This window comes from Phyllobates terribilis, unplaced genomic scaffold (genome assembly GCF_046119375.1).
Source record: "Phyllobates terribilis strain yellow unplaced genomic scaffold, ASM4611937v1 Scaffold_9__5_contigs__length_417890890, whole genome shotgun sequence".
Lineage (NCBI taxonomy): Eukaryota > Metazoa > Chordata > Amphibia > Anura > Dendrobatidae > Phyllobates > Phyllobates terribilis.
The window spans coordinates 373,198,084-373,213,106 of record NW_027362769.1 but is presented as its reverse complement, the minus strand read 5'-3'; the positions used below and the strand labels follow the sequence as shown (position 1 = coordinate 373,213,106).

At 46.8% G+C, this 15,023-nt stretch overlaps 1 protein-coding gene across 4 annotated transcripts in view; it reads right to left on the bottom strand.

The window, feature by feature from the left end:
* ARHGAP17 (Rho GTPase activating protein 17) overlaps nucleotides 1-15,023 on the bottom strand; it is an 87,336-nt gene that overhangs the window by 19,540 nt on the left and 52,773 nt on the right. For all 4 annotated transcript variants that reach the window (XM_073648336.1, XM_073648337.1, XM_073648334.1 and 1 more), the window contains exons 5-18: nucleotides 14,710-14,821; nucleotides 14,190-14,266; nucleotides 13,691-13,802; nucleotides 13,443-13,511; nucleotides 11,829-11,910; nucleotides 10,786-10,913; nucleotides 10,571-10,682; nucleotides 9,592-9,673; nucleotides 9,237-9,317; nucleotides 7,616-7,729; nucleotides 1,862-1,953; nucleotides 1,275-1,428; nucleotides 961-1,185; nucleotides 730-881 (exon numbers count right to left, since the gene is read on the bottom strand). In XM_073648336.1, coding sequence (XP_073504437.1) covers nucleotides 730-881; nucleotides 961-1,185; nucleotides 1,275-1,428; nucleotides 1,862-1,953; nucleotides 7,616-7,729; nucleotides 9,237-9,317; nucleotides 9,592-9,673; nucleotides 10,571-10,682; nucleotides 10,786-10,913; nucleotides 11,829-11,910; nucleotides 13,443-13,511; nucleotides 13,691-13,802; nucleotides 14,190-14,266; nucleotides 14,710-14,821 — 1,592 coding nt within the window. The remainder of the gene's footprint in view (nucleotides 1-729; nucleotides 882-960; nucleotides 1,186-1,274; nucleotides 1,429-1,861; nucleotides 1,954-7,615; nucleotides 7,730-9,236; nucleotides 9,318-9,591; nucleotides 9,674-10,570; nucleotides 10,683-10,785; nucleotides 10,914-11,828; nucleotides 11,911-13,442; nucleotides 13,512-13,690; nucleotides 13,803-14,189; nucleotides 14,267-14,709; nucleotides 14,822-15,023) is intronic.

Here is a 15,023-nt window from a genome sequence, read left to right as displayed (position 1 = left end):
TGGAGGACTATGTGGGGCCATTGTTCTGTATGGAGGACTATGTGGGGCCCATTACACTGTATGGAGGACTATGTGGGGCCCATTATACTGTATGGAGGACTATGTGGGGCCATTGTTCTGTATGGAGGACTATGTGGGGCCATTGTTCTGTATGGAGGACTATGTAGGGCCCATTGTACTGTATGTAGGACTATATGGGGTCCATTATTCTGTATAGAAGACTATGTGGGGCCCATTATTCTGTATGGAGGACTGTGTGGGGCCATTATACTGTATAGAGGATTATGTGGGGCCCATTATACTGTATGGAGGACTATGTGGGGCCCATTATACTGTATGGAGGACTATGTGGGGCCCATTATACTGTATGGAGGACTATGTGGGGCCCATTATACGGTATGGAGGACTATGTGGGGCCCATTATACGGTATGGAGGACTATGTGGGGCCATTATACTGTATAGAGGACTATGTGGGGCCCATTATTCTGTATGGAGGACTATGTGGGGCCATTATTCTGTATGGAGGACTATGTGGGACCCATTATACTGTATACTGGTTGGCCCGCCACACTGTCCAAGTTTTTCATTTTGGCACTCTGTGTTTGAGTTTGACATCCCTGGTCTAGGTGGAGAATGAATCGGCTATAGCGTTAATTTGGAGTAATTTTCCCTGAAGACTGGCGCTGCCACTCTCGCCCCCGTAATACCCACAGATTACGATCCTTTACCTCGTCTACTGGAATGAGGACTGGGGTTGGCAGTGCCTTGTTGTGCAGGAGCGGCCGCTATCTGGTTGGTGTTCCCGCTGGAGGTTGGGTGAGTCCCATTCCGCAGAGACGGCGGTGTGGTTGCTGTAGGGGTTTCTTTGGTCTTGTTCGAGCTGTGGATGAGAGCACGATAAGACGTCAGAGCTTCGAAAATAAATAAAAAAAAAAATAAATAAAAATAATCCAGGTTACCTGGGCTCCTCCTGCCCATGGGTTGGGACAGGATCTGTAGAAGCCACCAGTTGAACTGGCACAGAATTAGTTGTGGCAGCATCGGAGGCATTGCCTACAGCCTCGACAGGTGGTCCGCCTTCACTGGGTGGGAGTGGAGGTTGAAAAGCAGGGGATGCGTGTTTTCTCGTTAAGGTCCCGCTTCTCCTCGGGTTGAACTGAAAGTCTAGCACTTTAATGCTGATGCTGCAAGAAGACGAGGCAAAATATTCTTAAAGAAATCCGGATCGCCGTCAGCTTCTTACTGTACGGACGGTTTATTCCCCGTTACTCACTTGTCCTTCTTCAGGAGATCTCCGTCCATCACCGCCATGCTGACCGGCCTCTTGCGCTCCATGACGCCAAACTCATAGTGCGCGGCGGTGTCGTTATTCTGATGGGCTGCGGGAGCAGCTGCAGCAAACGCACCGGATACATTAAAATCCAGCTCTGAAGCAAAAAGAATAGTCAGAAATTGAGGAGGTATAAGAAAATGAATGCTTAGCCGAGACCCCAGTATACAGAATAAAGCCGGATTGCAGACAACGATGTGTATGGAGCCCCCCGACTACTCCCTGGTGGGAGAAAGAAGGATTGGCACCTTGGATTTCTGATGAGGGATCCTTTAGTTTGGGGCAGAGATAAACCTTCTCAGGAGCAGAGTCGGGACCACCGAGTCGAAATTCAGAGTATCAAGTCCTATCACAAGTGCACACTAAAATAGGACTTTGGGATCCCCAGAGATCAGACATTTATCCCCATACTCTACTTGTATTTAGTAGGGAAATATATATTAATCAGGCACCTTCTCCATCCCATTGGTGCCAGATTACAGGAATTTCCCCGTATTTTCTGCCCAATATGACTTATATGCGCGCGGTACCTTCAGGGAAGAACCAGTCGGCGTGCTGTATGATGGGCTCGATGATTGTCACCACATGGACCGAGGTCGCGGCAGCCATCTCCGCCAGAGTCCTGTAGAATTATATAATATTTTTTTTACCTTTGTAAACATTTTTGAGCTCAATAAACAGGGAAAAAAATAATAGGAATCCAACGTGGCAGCTGAATTACAGTTGAAACCAGAAGTTTCCATACACTATATAAAAAGACACATATACATGTTTTTCTCAATATCGGACATGAAACCAGAGTAAACCTTTCCCGTTTTAGGTCAATTAGGATTACCTTAATTTTTAATATTTGCCAAATGCCAGAATAATGAGCGAGAGAATGTTTTAAGGCATTTTTATTACTTATTGCAAAGTCCAAAGTTTACATACACTAAGATTACTATGCCTTTAAATAGTTCTGGACTGCCCATATGATGTAATGTGTTTGGAAGCTTCTGATAGGTTTATTGGCAACATCTGAGTTAATTAGAGGCACACCTGTGGATGTATTTTAATGCACACCTGAAACACACTGCATATGTCTTTTTATATAGTATATGTAAACTTCTGGTTTCAACTGCATCAAATGAATTGGATTGTTTCAATATGTAAACGATTTGTTAAAGGGTTACATCACTTCTCACACCAAGAGGGTTTTTTTTTCCTTCCATGTATCACCTTTGGTTGGTCTCCTTCCCCTTCTGGGAGCTGAAAATACATAAATACAGTGGGGAAAAAAGTATTTAGTCAGCCACCAATTGTGCAAGTTCTCCCACTTATAAAGATGAGGTCGGCCTGTAATTGACATCATAGGTCGACCTCAACTATGAGAGACAAAATGAGAAAACAAATCCTGAAAATCACATTGTCTGATTTGGAAAGAAATTTTTTTAAAATTTTGGTGGAAAATAAGTATTTGGTCAATTACAAACCAGCAAGATTTCTATCTCTCACAGACCTGTAACTTCTTCTTTAAGAGGCTCCTCTGTCCTCCACTCATTACCTGTAGTACTGGCTCCTCTGTCCTCCACTCATTACCTGTAGTACTGGCTCCTCTGTCCTCCACTCATTACCTGTAGTACTGGCTCCTCTGTCCTCCACTCATTACCTGTAGTACTGGCTCCTCTGTCCTCCACTCATTACCTGTAGTACTGGCTCCTCTGTCCTCCACTCATTACCTGTAGTACTGGCTCCTGTTTGAACTTGTTATCAGTATAAAAGACACCTGTCCGCAACCTCAAACAGTCACACTCCAAACTCTACTATGGTGAAGGCTAAAGAGCTGTCGAAGGACACCAGAAACAAAACTGTAGCCCTGCACCAGGCTGGAAGACTGAATCTGCAATAGGCAAGCAGCTTGGTGTGAAAAAATCAACTGTGGGAGCAATAATTAGAAAATGGAAGACATACAAGACAACTGATAATCTCCCTCGATCTGAGGCTCCACACAAGATCTCACCCCGTGGGGTCAAAATGATCTCAAGAACAGTGAGCAAAAATACCCAAACCATACGGGGGACCTAGTGAATGACCTGCAGAGAGCTGGGACCAATGTCACACAGGCTACCATCAGTAACACACTACGCCGCCAGGGACTCAGATCCTGCAGTGCCAGACGTGTCCCCCTGCTTAAGCCATTACATGTCTGGGCCCGTCTGAAATTTACTAGAGAGCATTTCGATGATCCAGAAGAGTATTGGGAGAATATCATATGGTCAGATGAAACCATAGTAGAACTGTTTGATAGAAACACAACTTGGCGTGTTTGGAGGAGAAGGAATGTTGAGTTGCATCCTAAGAACACCATACCTACTGTGAAGCATGGGGGTGGCAACATCATGCTTTGGGGCTGTTTCTCTGCCAAGGTTTCAAGATGACTGATCCGTGTACATGAAAGAATGAATGGGGCCATGTATCGTGATATTTTGAGTGCAAACCTCCTTCCATCAGCAAGGGCATTGAAAATGAAACGTGGCTGGGTCTTAAACCATGACAATGATCCCAAGCACATTGCCAGGGCAATGAAGGGGTGGCTTTGCAAGAAGCATTTCAATGTCCTGGAGTAGCCTAGCCAGTCTCCAGATCTAAACCCTATAGAAAACCTTTGGAGGGAGTTGAAAGTCCGTGTTGCCCAGCGACAGCCCCAAAACATCACTGCTCTAGAGGAGATCTGCATGGAGGAATGGGACAACATACCAGCAACAGTGTGTGCCAACCTCGTGAAGACTCACAGAAAACGTTTCACCTCTGTCATTGCCAACAAAGGATATATAACAAAGCATTGAGATGAACTTTTGTAATTGACCAAAAACTTATTTTCCACCAAAATTTGAAAAAATGTCTTTCCAAATCAGACAATGTGATTTTCAGGATTTGTTTTCTCATTTTGTCTCTCATAGTTGAGGTCGACCTATGATGTCAATTACAGGCCGAGCTCATCTTTATAAGTGGGAGAACTTGCACAATTGGTGGCTGACTAAATACTTTTTTCCCCACTGTATCTGGAGCAAAAGATCATCACTCGAGGGGTACAAAAACTGAAGATGAAAATCAATGCTAGCTGTATACATCTGTCCTCAGTTTGCTCCCCCTGGTGGCACACTTCTGCTGCAGAAATCAAAGTATTTTAGGTGTTGTTTCCCAACTTTTATACTGGGGCGGATCTGCAGTAACCGGCAGCGGCCACTACACAGTTGATTGAGCTGTGTAGTTACAGCTTACTATTCGGGTGTCGGACCATTCTGATAAAAAGTAGTGGAATAGTCCTTTAAGCATTTTATTTTTTGCTTACTTTTGAAACTATGAATTCAGAGACGATGAGCAATGACAGCCAAATTATACGTATGTGAACAGATGTGGGTAAGCCGATACACGGAGAAAGAAGGCGGCATGCTGAAAATGACAGAGAGCGCATGAAGTCCGTCCAAGATGAAAAACCACAGGCCTGGGAACAGCAAGGAAAAACCACAGGCCTGGGAGCAGCAAGGAAAAACCACAGGCCTGGGAGCAGCAAGGAAAAACCACAGGCCTGGGAGCAGCAAGGAAAAACCACAGGCCTGGGAGCAGCAAGGAAAAACCACAGGCCTGGGAGCAGCAAGGAAAAACCACAGGCCTGGGAGCAGCAAGGAAAAACCACAGGCCTGGGAGCAGCAAGGAAAAACCACAGGCCTGGGAGCAGCAAGGAAAAACCACAGGCCTGGGAACAGCAAGGAAAAACCACAGGCCTGGGAACAGCAAGGAAAAACCACAGGCCTGGGAACAGCAAGGAAAAACCACAGGCCTGGGAACAGCAAGGAAAAACCACAGGCCTGGGAACAGCAAGGAAAAACCACAGGCCTGGGAACAGCAAGGAAAAACCACAGGCCTGGGAACAGCAAGGAAAAACCACAGGCCTGGGAACAGCAAGGAAAAACCACAGGCCTGGGAACAGCAAGGAAAAACCACAGGCCTGGGAACAGCAAGGAAAAACCACAGGCCTGGGAACAGCAAGGAAAAACCACAGGCCTGGGAACAGCAAGGAAAAACCACAGGCCTGGGAACAGCAAGGAAAAACCACAGGCCTGGGAACAGCAAGGAAAAACCACAGGCCTGGGAACAGCAAGGAAAAACCACAGGCCTGGGAACAGCAAGGAAAAACCACAGGCCTGGGAACAGCAAGGAAAAACCACAGGCCTGGGAACAGCAAGGAAAAACCACAGGCCTGGGAACAGCAAGGAAAACCACAGGCCTGGGAACAGCAAGGAAAAACCACAGGCCTGGGAACAGCAAGGAAAAACCACAGGCCTGGGAACAGCAAGGAAAAACCACAGGCCTGGGAACAGCAAGGAAAAACCACAGGCCTGGGAACAGCAAGGAAAAACCACAGGCCTGGGAACAGCAAGGAAAAACCACAGGCCTGGGAACAGCAAGGAAAAACCACAGGCCTGGGAACAGCAAGGAAAAACCACAGGCCTGGGAACAGCAAGGAAAAACCACAGGCCTGGGAACAGCAAGGAAAAACCACAGGCCTGGGAACAGCAAGGAAAAACCACAGGCCTGGGAACAGCAAGGAAAAACCACAGGCCTGGGAACAGCAAGGAAAAACCACAGGCCTGGGAACAGCAAGGAAAAACCACAGGCCTGGGAACAGCAAGGAAAAACCACAGGCCTGGGAACAGCAAGGAAAAACCACAGGCCTGGGAACAGCAAGGAAAAACCACAGGCCTGGGAACAGCAAGGAAAAACCACAGGCCTGGGAACAGCAAGGAAAAACCACAGGCCTGGGAACAGCAAGGAAAAACCACAGGCCTGGGAACAGCAAGGAAAACCACAGGCCTGGGAACAGCAAGGAAAACCACAGGCCTGGGAACAGCAAGGAAAACCACAGGCCTGGGAACAGCAAGGAAAAACCACAGGCCTGGGAACAGCAAGGAAAAACCACAGGCCTGGGAACAGCAAGGAAAAACCACAGGCCTGGGAACAGCAAGAAAAACCACAGGCCTGGGAACAGCAAGGAAAACCACAGGCCTGGGAACAGCAAGGAAAAACCACAGGCCTGGGAACAGCAAGGAAAACCACAGGCCTGGGAACAGCAAGGAAAACCACAGGCCTGGGAACAGCAAGGAAAACCACAGGCCTGGGAACAGCAAGGAAAACCACAGGCCTGGGAACAGCAAGGAAAACCACAGGCCTGGGAACAGCAAGGAAAACCACAGGCCTGGGAACAGCAAGGAAAACCACAGGCCTGGGAACAGCAAGGAAAACCACAGGCCTGGGAACAGCAAGGAAAACCACAGGCCTGGGAACAGCAAGGAAAACCACAGGCCTGGGAACAGCAAGGAAAACCACAGGCCTGGGAACAGCAAGGAAAACCACAGGCCTGGGAACAGCAAGGAAAACCACAGGCCTGGGAACAGCAAGGAAAACCACAGGCCTGGGAACAGCAAGGAAAACCACAGGCCTGGGAACAGCAAGGAAAACCACAGGCCTGGGAACAGCAAGGAAAACCACAGGCCTGGGAACAGCAAGGAAAACCACAGGCCTGGGAACAGCAAGGAAAACCACAGGCCTGGGAACAGCAAGGAAAACCACAGGCCTGGGAACAGCAAGGAAAACCACAGGCCTGGGAACAGCAAGGAAAACCACAGGCCTGGGAACAGCAAGGAAAACCACAGGCCTGGGAACAGCAAGGAAAACCACAGGCCTGGGAACAGCAAGGAAAACCACAGGCCTGGGAACAGCAAGGAAAACCACAGGCCTGGGAACAGCAAGGAAAACCACAGGCCTGGGAACAGCAAGGAAAACCACAGGCCTGGGAACAGCAAGGAAAACCACAGGCCTGGGAACAGCAAGGAAAACCACAGGCCTGGGAACAGCAAGGAAAACCACAGGCCTGGGAACAGCAAGGAAAACCACAGGCCTGGGAACAGCAAGGAAAACCACAGGCCTGGGAACAGCAAGGAAAACCACAGGCCTGGGAACAGCAAGGAAAACCACAGGCCTGGGAACAGCAAACTGACACCGAACCGCAGCGCTGCACATTCCTCCCTGGCCGCGGAGCTCTACATTATAGCCAGTTACCCTGATGGGAAGACGTTGATATGGACCGTCGCCTCTGCGGAGGAGCAATCCCCACTGAATGGGGCATGGAGGATAGCAGCCCCTTATATAGTACCTCATATATGGATGGGTGGGGGGTCCCAGAGGTCGATCATAAAGTGATGGCTTATTCTATGGATGTGCGATCACTTTCCCATATTACTCACCCTTCATGCTTCGACCACAGAAGATTTGGGCCGAGCACAATCGCGATGTTGCTGGGCGTCATCTTGTTCACGTCGCTGCTTTGACTCAGCTTGGCCAAGAACTTTACAAGATACCTGGAGAACAGAGACAGTGATGTGATAACAAATGGCAGATTTTTACAACAATGTGGAGATCCAAGAACCAGGGGGCGAACACAAAATCATTAATCAGAGGCCAAAAATCAAGTTTGCAAACGGTTTCCATTAGAAATTTTGAATCTTATTACTTATATACCCTTTTCTGCTGCACTGTCTATTGCTGGCTGCAGAATGAGGTAACTAAAAATCTATCAGTGAGCTCGTTCTGAAGGTCTGATGGGGTGTTTGTAACTCTTATCTGTCTTCTTCTGATTTATGACCACATCAAAGTTGAATGTGCAGGAAAATAAAAAGTCTGTAAAAGCGTTGCAAAATCTTTAATAAAACCCTATTGAAAAATGATTTTTAAACCCAAATTCATTGATTTTAGGTAAAAAAATAAACTGAGGGCAGGTTAAGACCCTCATATACAGAAAGTGAATTTCTGCGGGAGCAGATGAATATCTAATGTGTATGGGGGCTTTCAGACGCTCTGGAGGATAAGCCACAGACAGGAGTGTCTTGCAGCATGTGGCTTTCATGTGTATGGGGGAGGTCAGGAGAGGCAGGACAGCATACATGTCAAACTCTGGCCCGAGACACCAGAACCACCACCCCTATGTGGGGCCCATTATTCTGTATGGAGGACTATGTGGGGCCCATTATTCTGTATGGAGGACTATGTGGGGCCCATTATACTGTATGGAGGACTATGTGGGGGCCATTCTTCTATACGGAGGACTATGTGGGGGCCATTATACTGTATGGAGGACTATGTGGGGCCCATTATTCTGTATGGAGGACTATGTGGGGCCCATTATACTGTATGGAGGACTATGCGGGGCCCATTATACTGTATGGAGGACTATGAGGGGACCATTATTCTGTATGGAGGACTGTGCAGGGACCATTATTCTGTATGGAAGACTATGCGGGGCCCATTATACTGTATGGAGGACTATGCGGGGCCCATTATACTGTATGGATGACTATGCGGGGCCCATTATACTGTATGGATGACTATGCGGGGACCAATATTCCGTATGGATGACTATGCGGGGACCAATATTCTGTATGGATGACTATGCAGGGACCAATATTCTGTATGGATGACTATGCGGGGCCCATTATACTGTATGGATGACTATGCGGGGCCCAATATTCCGTATGGATGACTATGCGGGGACCATTATACTGTATGGAGGACTATGTGGGGCCCATTATTCTGTATGGAGGACTATGCAGGGACCAATATTCTGTATGGATGACTATGCGGGGACCATTATTCTGTATGGAGGACTATGTGGGGCCATTATACTGTATGGAGGACCATGTGGGGCCCATTATTCTGTATGGAGGACTACATTGTCCAAGTTTTTCATTTTTACCCCCTGTGTGTTTAAGATTGACATCCCTGGGTTAGAAGAACAGGCGCACACGGTGTAGTGTATATGGGCACCTCAATGTTTCTTCTAACTTTGGAACAGACAGAAAAGCCTCTTACCTGAAATTTTCAAAGTTGGGTTTGGGTAGTTTCTGGCACACAACCCACAAATTCTGCAGCTTTGTGTTCTGGTCTTGGACGCTGAAGGCAAAGTATATAAAAAGTGAGTCACGAAGTAAACGGATACTGGATGGCGGATCGTAGAGCATGATGGAAAGCACAGTATCTGCTTATCCTGGAGTGCCCCTTTAAGATGCCATGCTTTGTAATGGCGATGTGGGTCCCTGTGCAGCCTCGGCCCTGATGAGCTGTAATTGCCTGGATTACCCCGCTTCTATAGCCAATGCTCTTAGTGATACAATCAAGATTTTCTACCCTGCATAAAAGCTTCATAAATAAATGAGATTCTGCTTACTTCCCAGCAGCGATCCACTCCTCGTACAGAGAGAAGGTCATCAGAGGTTCCGGCAGCTCGCGGAGGTAAGACTTTAATGCCCCTTTAAAAGAAAATAGATATTACACCACTATCGATTTAGTAATAATTTGGTCACTAGGGGGCGTCATAACAATGGGGTTCTCCCTTACTAACTACAGTACTACTTAAAAAATACTTTAATCATCCCAAAAATGTAGTTTACACCAAATCGGAGATACGGGATGTTTTCTATGGATTCTACAAAGTTTTTTTTTTTTTCTTTAAAGTTGTCTTGGCGACTTTGGTTGCCCACATGCTGCGTCCGCACCTCATCCAAACTTACGTGAATGAAGACGAACTTTAATACCAAATGCAGGTCACAGACAGGTGAGCTGCCGTCTCTAGCGGATGTGATTTTCTAAGGTAAAACAACCACCTTAAGGGTCACCCGGCACATATGTACCAGGGACGGTCGCAGAGAATATACGCAGTGACCTAGGAGGTGATGGCAACTTCGTGCGGTATCCATGGCTGACCCAGGACTTCGTGCGGCATCCATGGCTGACCCAGGACTTCGTGCGGCATCCATGGCTGACCCAGGACTTCGTGCGGCATCCATGGCTGACCCAGGACTTCGTGCGGCATCCATGGCTGACCCAGGACTTCGTGCGGCATCCATGGCTGACCCAGGACTTCGTGCGGCATCCATGGCTGACCCAGGACTTCAGGGGAAGCACCTCCTCTGCGCTAGGTACATCCTGTGCCAACGTCTTGCCAAAAACTCATTCTTCAGTACCTTTTCCAACCTCAAGCATAGCCTAACACGGGGTAGGTGGGAAACCAACCCATTTTTTTTTTCTTGAAGTAAATTGAAGGAAACCCACATACATTAGCTCCATGCAGATTGTTGTTTGGCTGGAAACAATGCCGGCCACAGCAAACCACAAGAGGGTGCGATACTAACATATATGTCTCTTACCTGCCACGGCATGGGGGTCCGAGTAAAACTCTTCCAGGTGGGACGTGGAGCAGTCCAGAGCCGCTTTTAGCTTCTTGAGCTTGGAGGCACCGGCGGCTATCCTAAACAATCCCTGCAGAAAAGAATAAGACCCGTAAGCTATATCTTACTAATGAGCTGAAAAATATACTTGTTTGTCCAGATCAGACCAGGCTGTGACATGGAGGGCTACCCACCTCTTCCTTCATCCCGGTTTCGAGCAGCATCATCACACAGGCTTCAATGGGAACCGCAATGTCCCGCGAGCTGCGCTTCAGGTGCTCCTCCAGTGCCGTTCCGAATGCCGGCTTCTCCGTCCACTTGTCTGGAGCGAAAGGAAATATGCAATGGAGGAGAGAGGGGAAAGCCAAAAAGTAAAGCTAGTGAGCAACGAAACTGAAGTATGAAGCTTTATAGAAAAAATCAGAAAATGCAAAAGAAGAAGCAAGAGATGGCGAAACACTGGCGCGGATAGCCAAGTCTATGTTAGATATCCATGTGGCTCGGGCAAACCCACCTGGTGCCAAATATTGGACTAATTATTCACTGACAGAATCCAACCCCATTATTTTCACGCCAAAATGGTTAATAATTTAGTAAAGAGCAACTCCGGCCAAATGTAAAATAGTTCTGCTACAGGCTCCCTCAGGTACTGTATGGACCTCCGAAACATTAGGGGTCCTCTGTACTCTGCCGTGTGAAAGCATAGGCATAGTGGGGTACAGAAGGGCTTATGCAATGCTACAAAACGGAGCAGTAGTGCCGCCGTGCTCATGATGACGGTATTATAGTACGGCACTTGGTGTTGATGTAGTATAGCGCCAATTATGCGTCCATTCACACACATAGTTATAATTACATTCTGACAATTGGAAAGACGTCCTGGGTCCACAGTCTGGTAGGAAACCGCTGCGGTCAGTCTTTTTTTTTTTTAGTTTCTTATGGCTGAAATTGCTCTTTGAATGTTAGAACCCACAAAGCACCGCGTTATGGAGGAAAGAGGCGGAAAGAAAAATCACAGCAAAAAAAGAGTGAAAATTAGAGAGACTAGCAGGAAACAGAGCAACCCTCAGACTCTGCCAGCACCCGCCTGCACGTGGCCCCGGAGGGCCGGCTCCTGGCAGCGCACCATCTAGGTCCCAGAGAGTAAGACGCACAAGCAGGACACATTGTGCCGGAGGGTAAGATCAAGCCAAAAGCTGAGAGGGGTGCAAGAAGCCAGGCGGCTGTGGAGGGTTACCTTGCTGGGCCTGGATTTCAGGCAGTGCTTTTTCTAATACAGATAGTGCTCTTCTATGGTAGTCTGCTTGTGCCTCTAATAACTGAAGACATGAGCCACAGACAAAGAAACAAAACACAATGAGGCAAGTGAGACACGGACCTGGAAAACAAAAAAGGCGACCTACGGCTGCTCATAAAACTAGGGGGTCCAAGTTACCGTTTTCCCACCCCTGGTAGCCGGAATCAAAAATTATGGCTGCTTTAAAAAAAAAAAAAAGAAAAAAAATGGGTCAGCGCCACTCTTGTCCGCAGGTTCGGTCTGGTATTGCAGCTTAGCCGCATTCAAGAGTCACGGACAAGGATAAAGCTGTTTTTGGAAAGAAAAAAAACAACTTATATGATATATATGATCGCGGGAACCCCAAAACTGATCGTGAGAATGGGCGACTGATGCAGTAGTGAGCATGTATGACTGTTAGGCCATTCATGGTGGTTGCACATGCTCACTACCACTCTGAGTTTTGGACCATTTTCTCAAAATCATTGGGGGTCTCAGCAGTCGGACCCCTCAATGCTAGTACATTCTATCATCTACCCTGTGGACAAGGGGATAAATATTATTTACAGGACAACCCCTTTAAATGTCAGGCAATCCCTTATAGCTCATACAATGGAGAACATTTCTCTACAGTTTCCCTTTAAAGGTCCGTATAAACCCGCCAGACCGGTCTGACTGTATATGAAGTCAAACAGGCCAGGTAAATATTTATTTTTTTTATATATTTTGGTATCATGCTTGTGAACAGTAATGTAAAAAAAAAAGCCAGAAAAGTCACAACTTCCTAAATTTGTGCAACTTTTGGACGCGTGACGATATTGTGACCCGAATACGATAAATTTCCGCAGGTAAAAAGCTGTAAGAATCCAAAGATGGCTGAAAGAATTGCAATAGTCGCAAATTCAATTTTAACTTTTTTTCCCTCAAAAAGGGGGAAAGTTTAGCGTCAGACAAAAACATATCTTTATGTTACACCGGAAGTTTGCAGGAGGGTAAAGAAACACTAAAAATAGAAGAAAACCGAGGCGATGACTTTACATCACTAAACTCCTGCAAATAAAGGTGCGGAGTCCTTTTACAGGCTTCTCGTCGCCTTTGTGCCCTTTGCTCACGGCTGACATGAAGCCGGAGACACAAGTGACACAATCCTACCAAGAAAGGGGATAAAAAAATAGAACATGTAAAAAAACAAAAAACAAAAGCTCTGAAATGAAATGGATGAGATGAGGGCAGATGAGAACATACAAGGGATTAATGGGGGATTTCGATCTTAAAAAGGAATTTGCAAATGTTCATTCCTAACAACAAAAATGCTGGTTGGACGGCTGATCTCTCTCGGCAGCACATCATCTAGTGTAAACAGGCGACGTGCTGCCGACGATCTGCAAACTGTATAGGGACCGAACCATAGTAATAATCATCATTTCTCCCCATCTGGTTTGCATCGACCTCCATACAATCGCCCATGTAAATCTGATGTTGTAACAAATGTGCACAAAAGTGTAAGTCGCCCCCGAACCTTTCGGCTCTGCACCCGTCCGGTACGGCAATGATTACGTTCAGCGTCTGTCTTACCGTGACGAAAAATAGACCGTACTCCCCTTCTTTGGAGAGAAAATTGTACATGTCGGCTGCCAGCTGATCCTGCAAGGAGATCGAGGAATGGAAGTTATGGGTTATAAATATTTGTATAGACAAAATAAATAAAATATCTGTATAATAATCAGACCACAATAAACTATAAAAGAGCAGCAGAAATTGTAAAAGCCCCCTAAACATATTAATATAAAGAACACCCCCCAAAAGAGTACTTTTCCGGTCACCTTGCATTGTTCCACTTTATTCTCCGCTTCTTCCATCTCTTCTCTTAAAGAGTCCAGCTTCCCTGGTTGCATTTGGAAATTAGTATTTGAGGATTTCTGCGCTTGGTTATACCTGCACAAAAAAAAAAAGCATTGACGTGTCGGCCTACAGTATCAATAGGAGGGATATGGGGGCTTCACGGGAGGAGAAGAAATGGCACACCGTTGTGAGGTAGATGACGGGTCACTAATTCATACATTACAAGGGGGTAGTGTGAAGACAGATATTTATGGTGTATTTATAGGACAGGTCAAAGGTGTCTAGTATGCGAGGGTATTACAACTGGGACTAGACCCCTGTAGGTGGGGAGAACACGTAGGAAGAGAGTGCAAGCTCAGCCGTCCTCTATAAGTCCCACTGACTACAACAGAGGACGTTGGGCACAAGTGCATCATTTTTGGTCCTTAAAGTTGGGGTTGGAGGACTTCCGCCACATTCATAAATCCATTATTTTCTCACCTTCCTCGTGCAGAATCCATGTCTAACACGAGCTTAGCCAGCTGTTTCCTCTGCTTCTGGATGTTGGGGATATCAAACTGGAGTGAAAAAGCAAAAAGTCAAAACTATTTGGATTTCAGGGTCATTGTACCTCAACGGGGTGCAATGCGACCCCATTCACTTGCATCGAAAAACCATTGGCCGCATGACCAGTGTTGTGACCAAAGTTGCCTTGTATTCATGGTCAGAATATATGTGGATCTAGACACAGATTGCACGCCTAAGGGCGCAGAAATACGGCAGGATAAATTGGACAGAGATTGGAACGCAGTGCACGGACTGGCCGGCGGCACTTCCGACCCTTTCGTGACTGCTTCATGGATTTCTATGCAGCTGTCAAGCTCGGGCCACTCCGTGCCCTGCAAACCAATCTGATTTATATGTCAGTCTGATTGCGCCCTAAATCTGTTAAATCCACGAGAGAATGCAAGTTACGTGTTGATCCATAGTGTCAGACATGTGGGGTCCGGCGCGGACTTACCTCCGTCAGCTGGTTTAAGGGTTCTAAGATGTCTTTTTCGATCTGGAACTCGTGCTGAGAGAGCTCCTGGGCCAGCCGTTGCTCCGCATCTCCACATGAGTTCAAGGTCTTCCTGAAAGACAGAAATAATACGATCAATCTACTGCCATGGGGCAAAGGCGACGCACCGCATATTTGGAGACCATGCTTGAGAACATTGAAGGATTTTTAATACTCGCAAAACAAGCAACTTTCTATTTTTACAAACTTTTTGCAATTTTGACTACATATTTCTAACCCTTTAAAATTTTTCGGCCAGCTTTATACACAAGAAA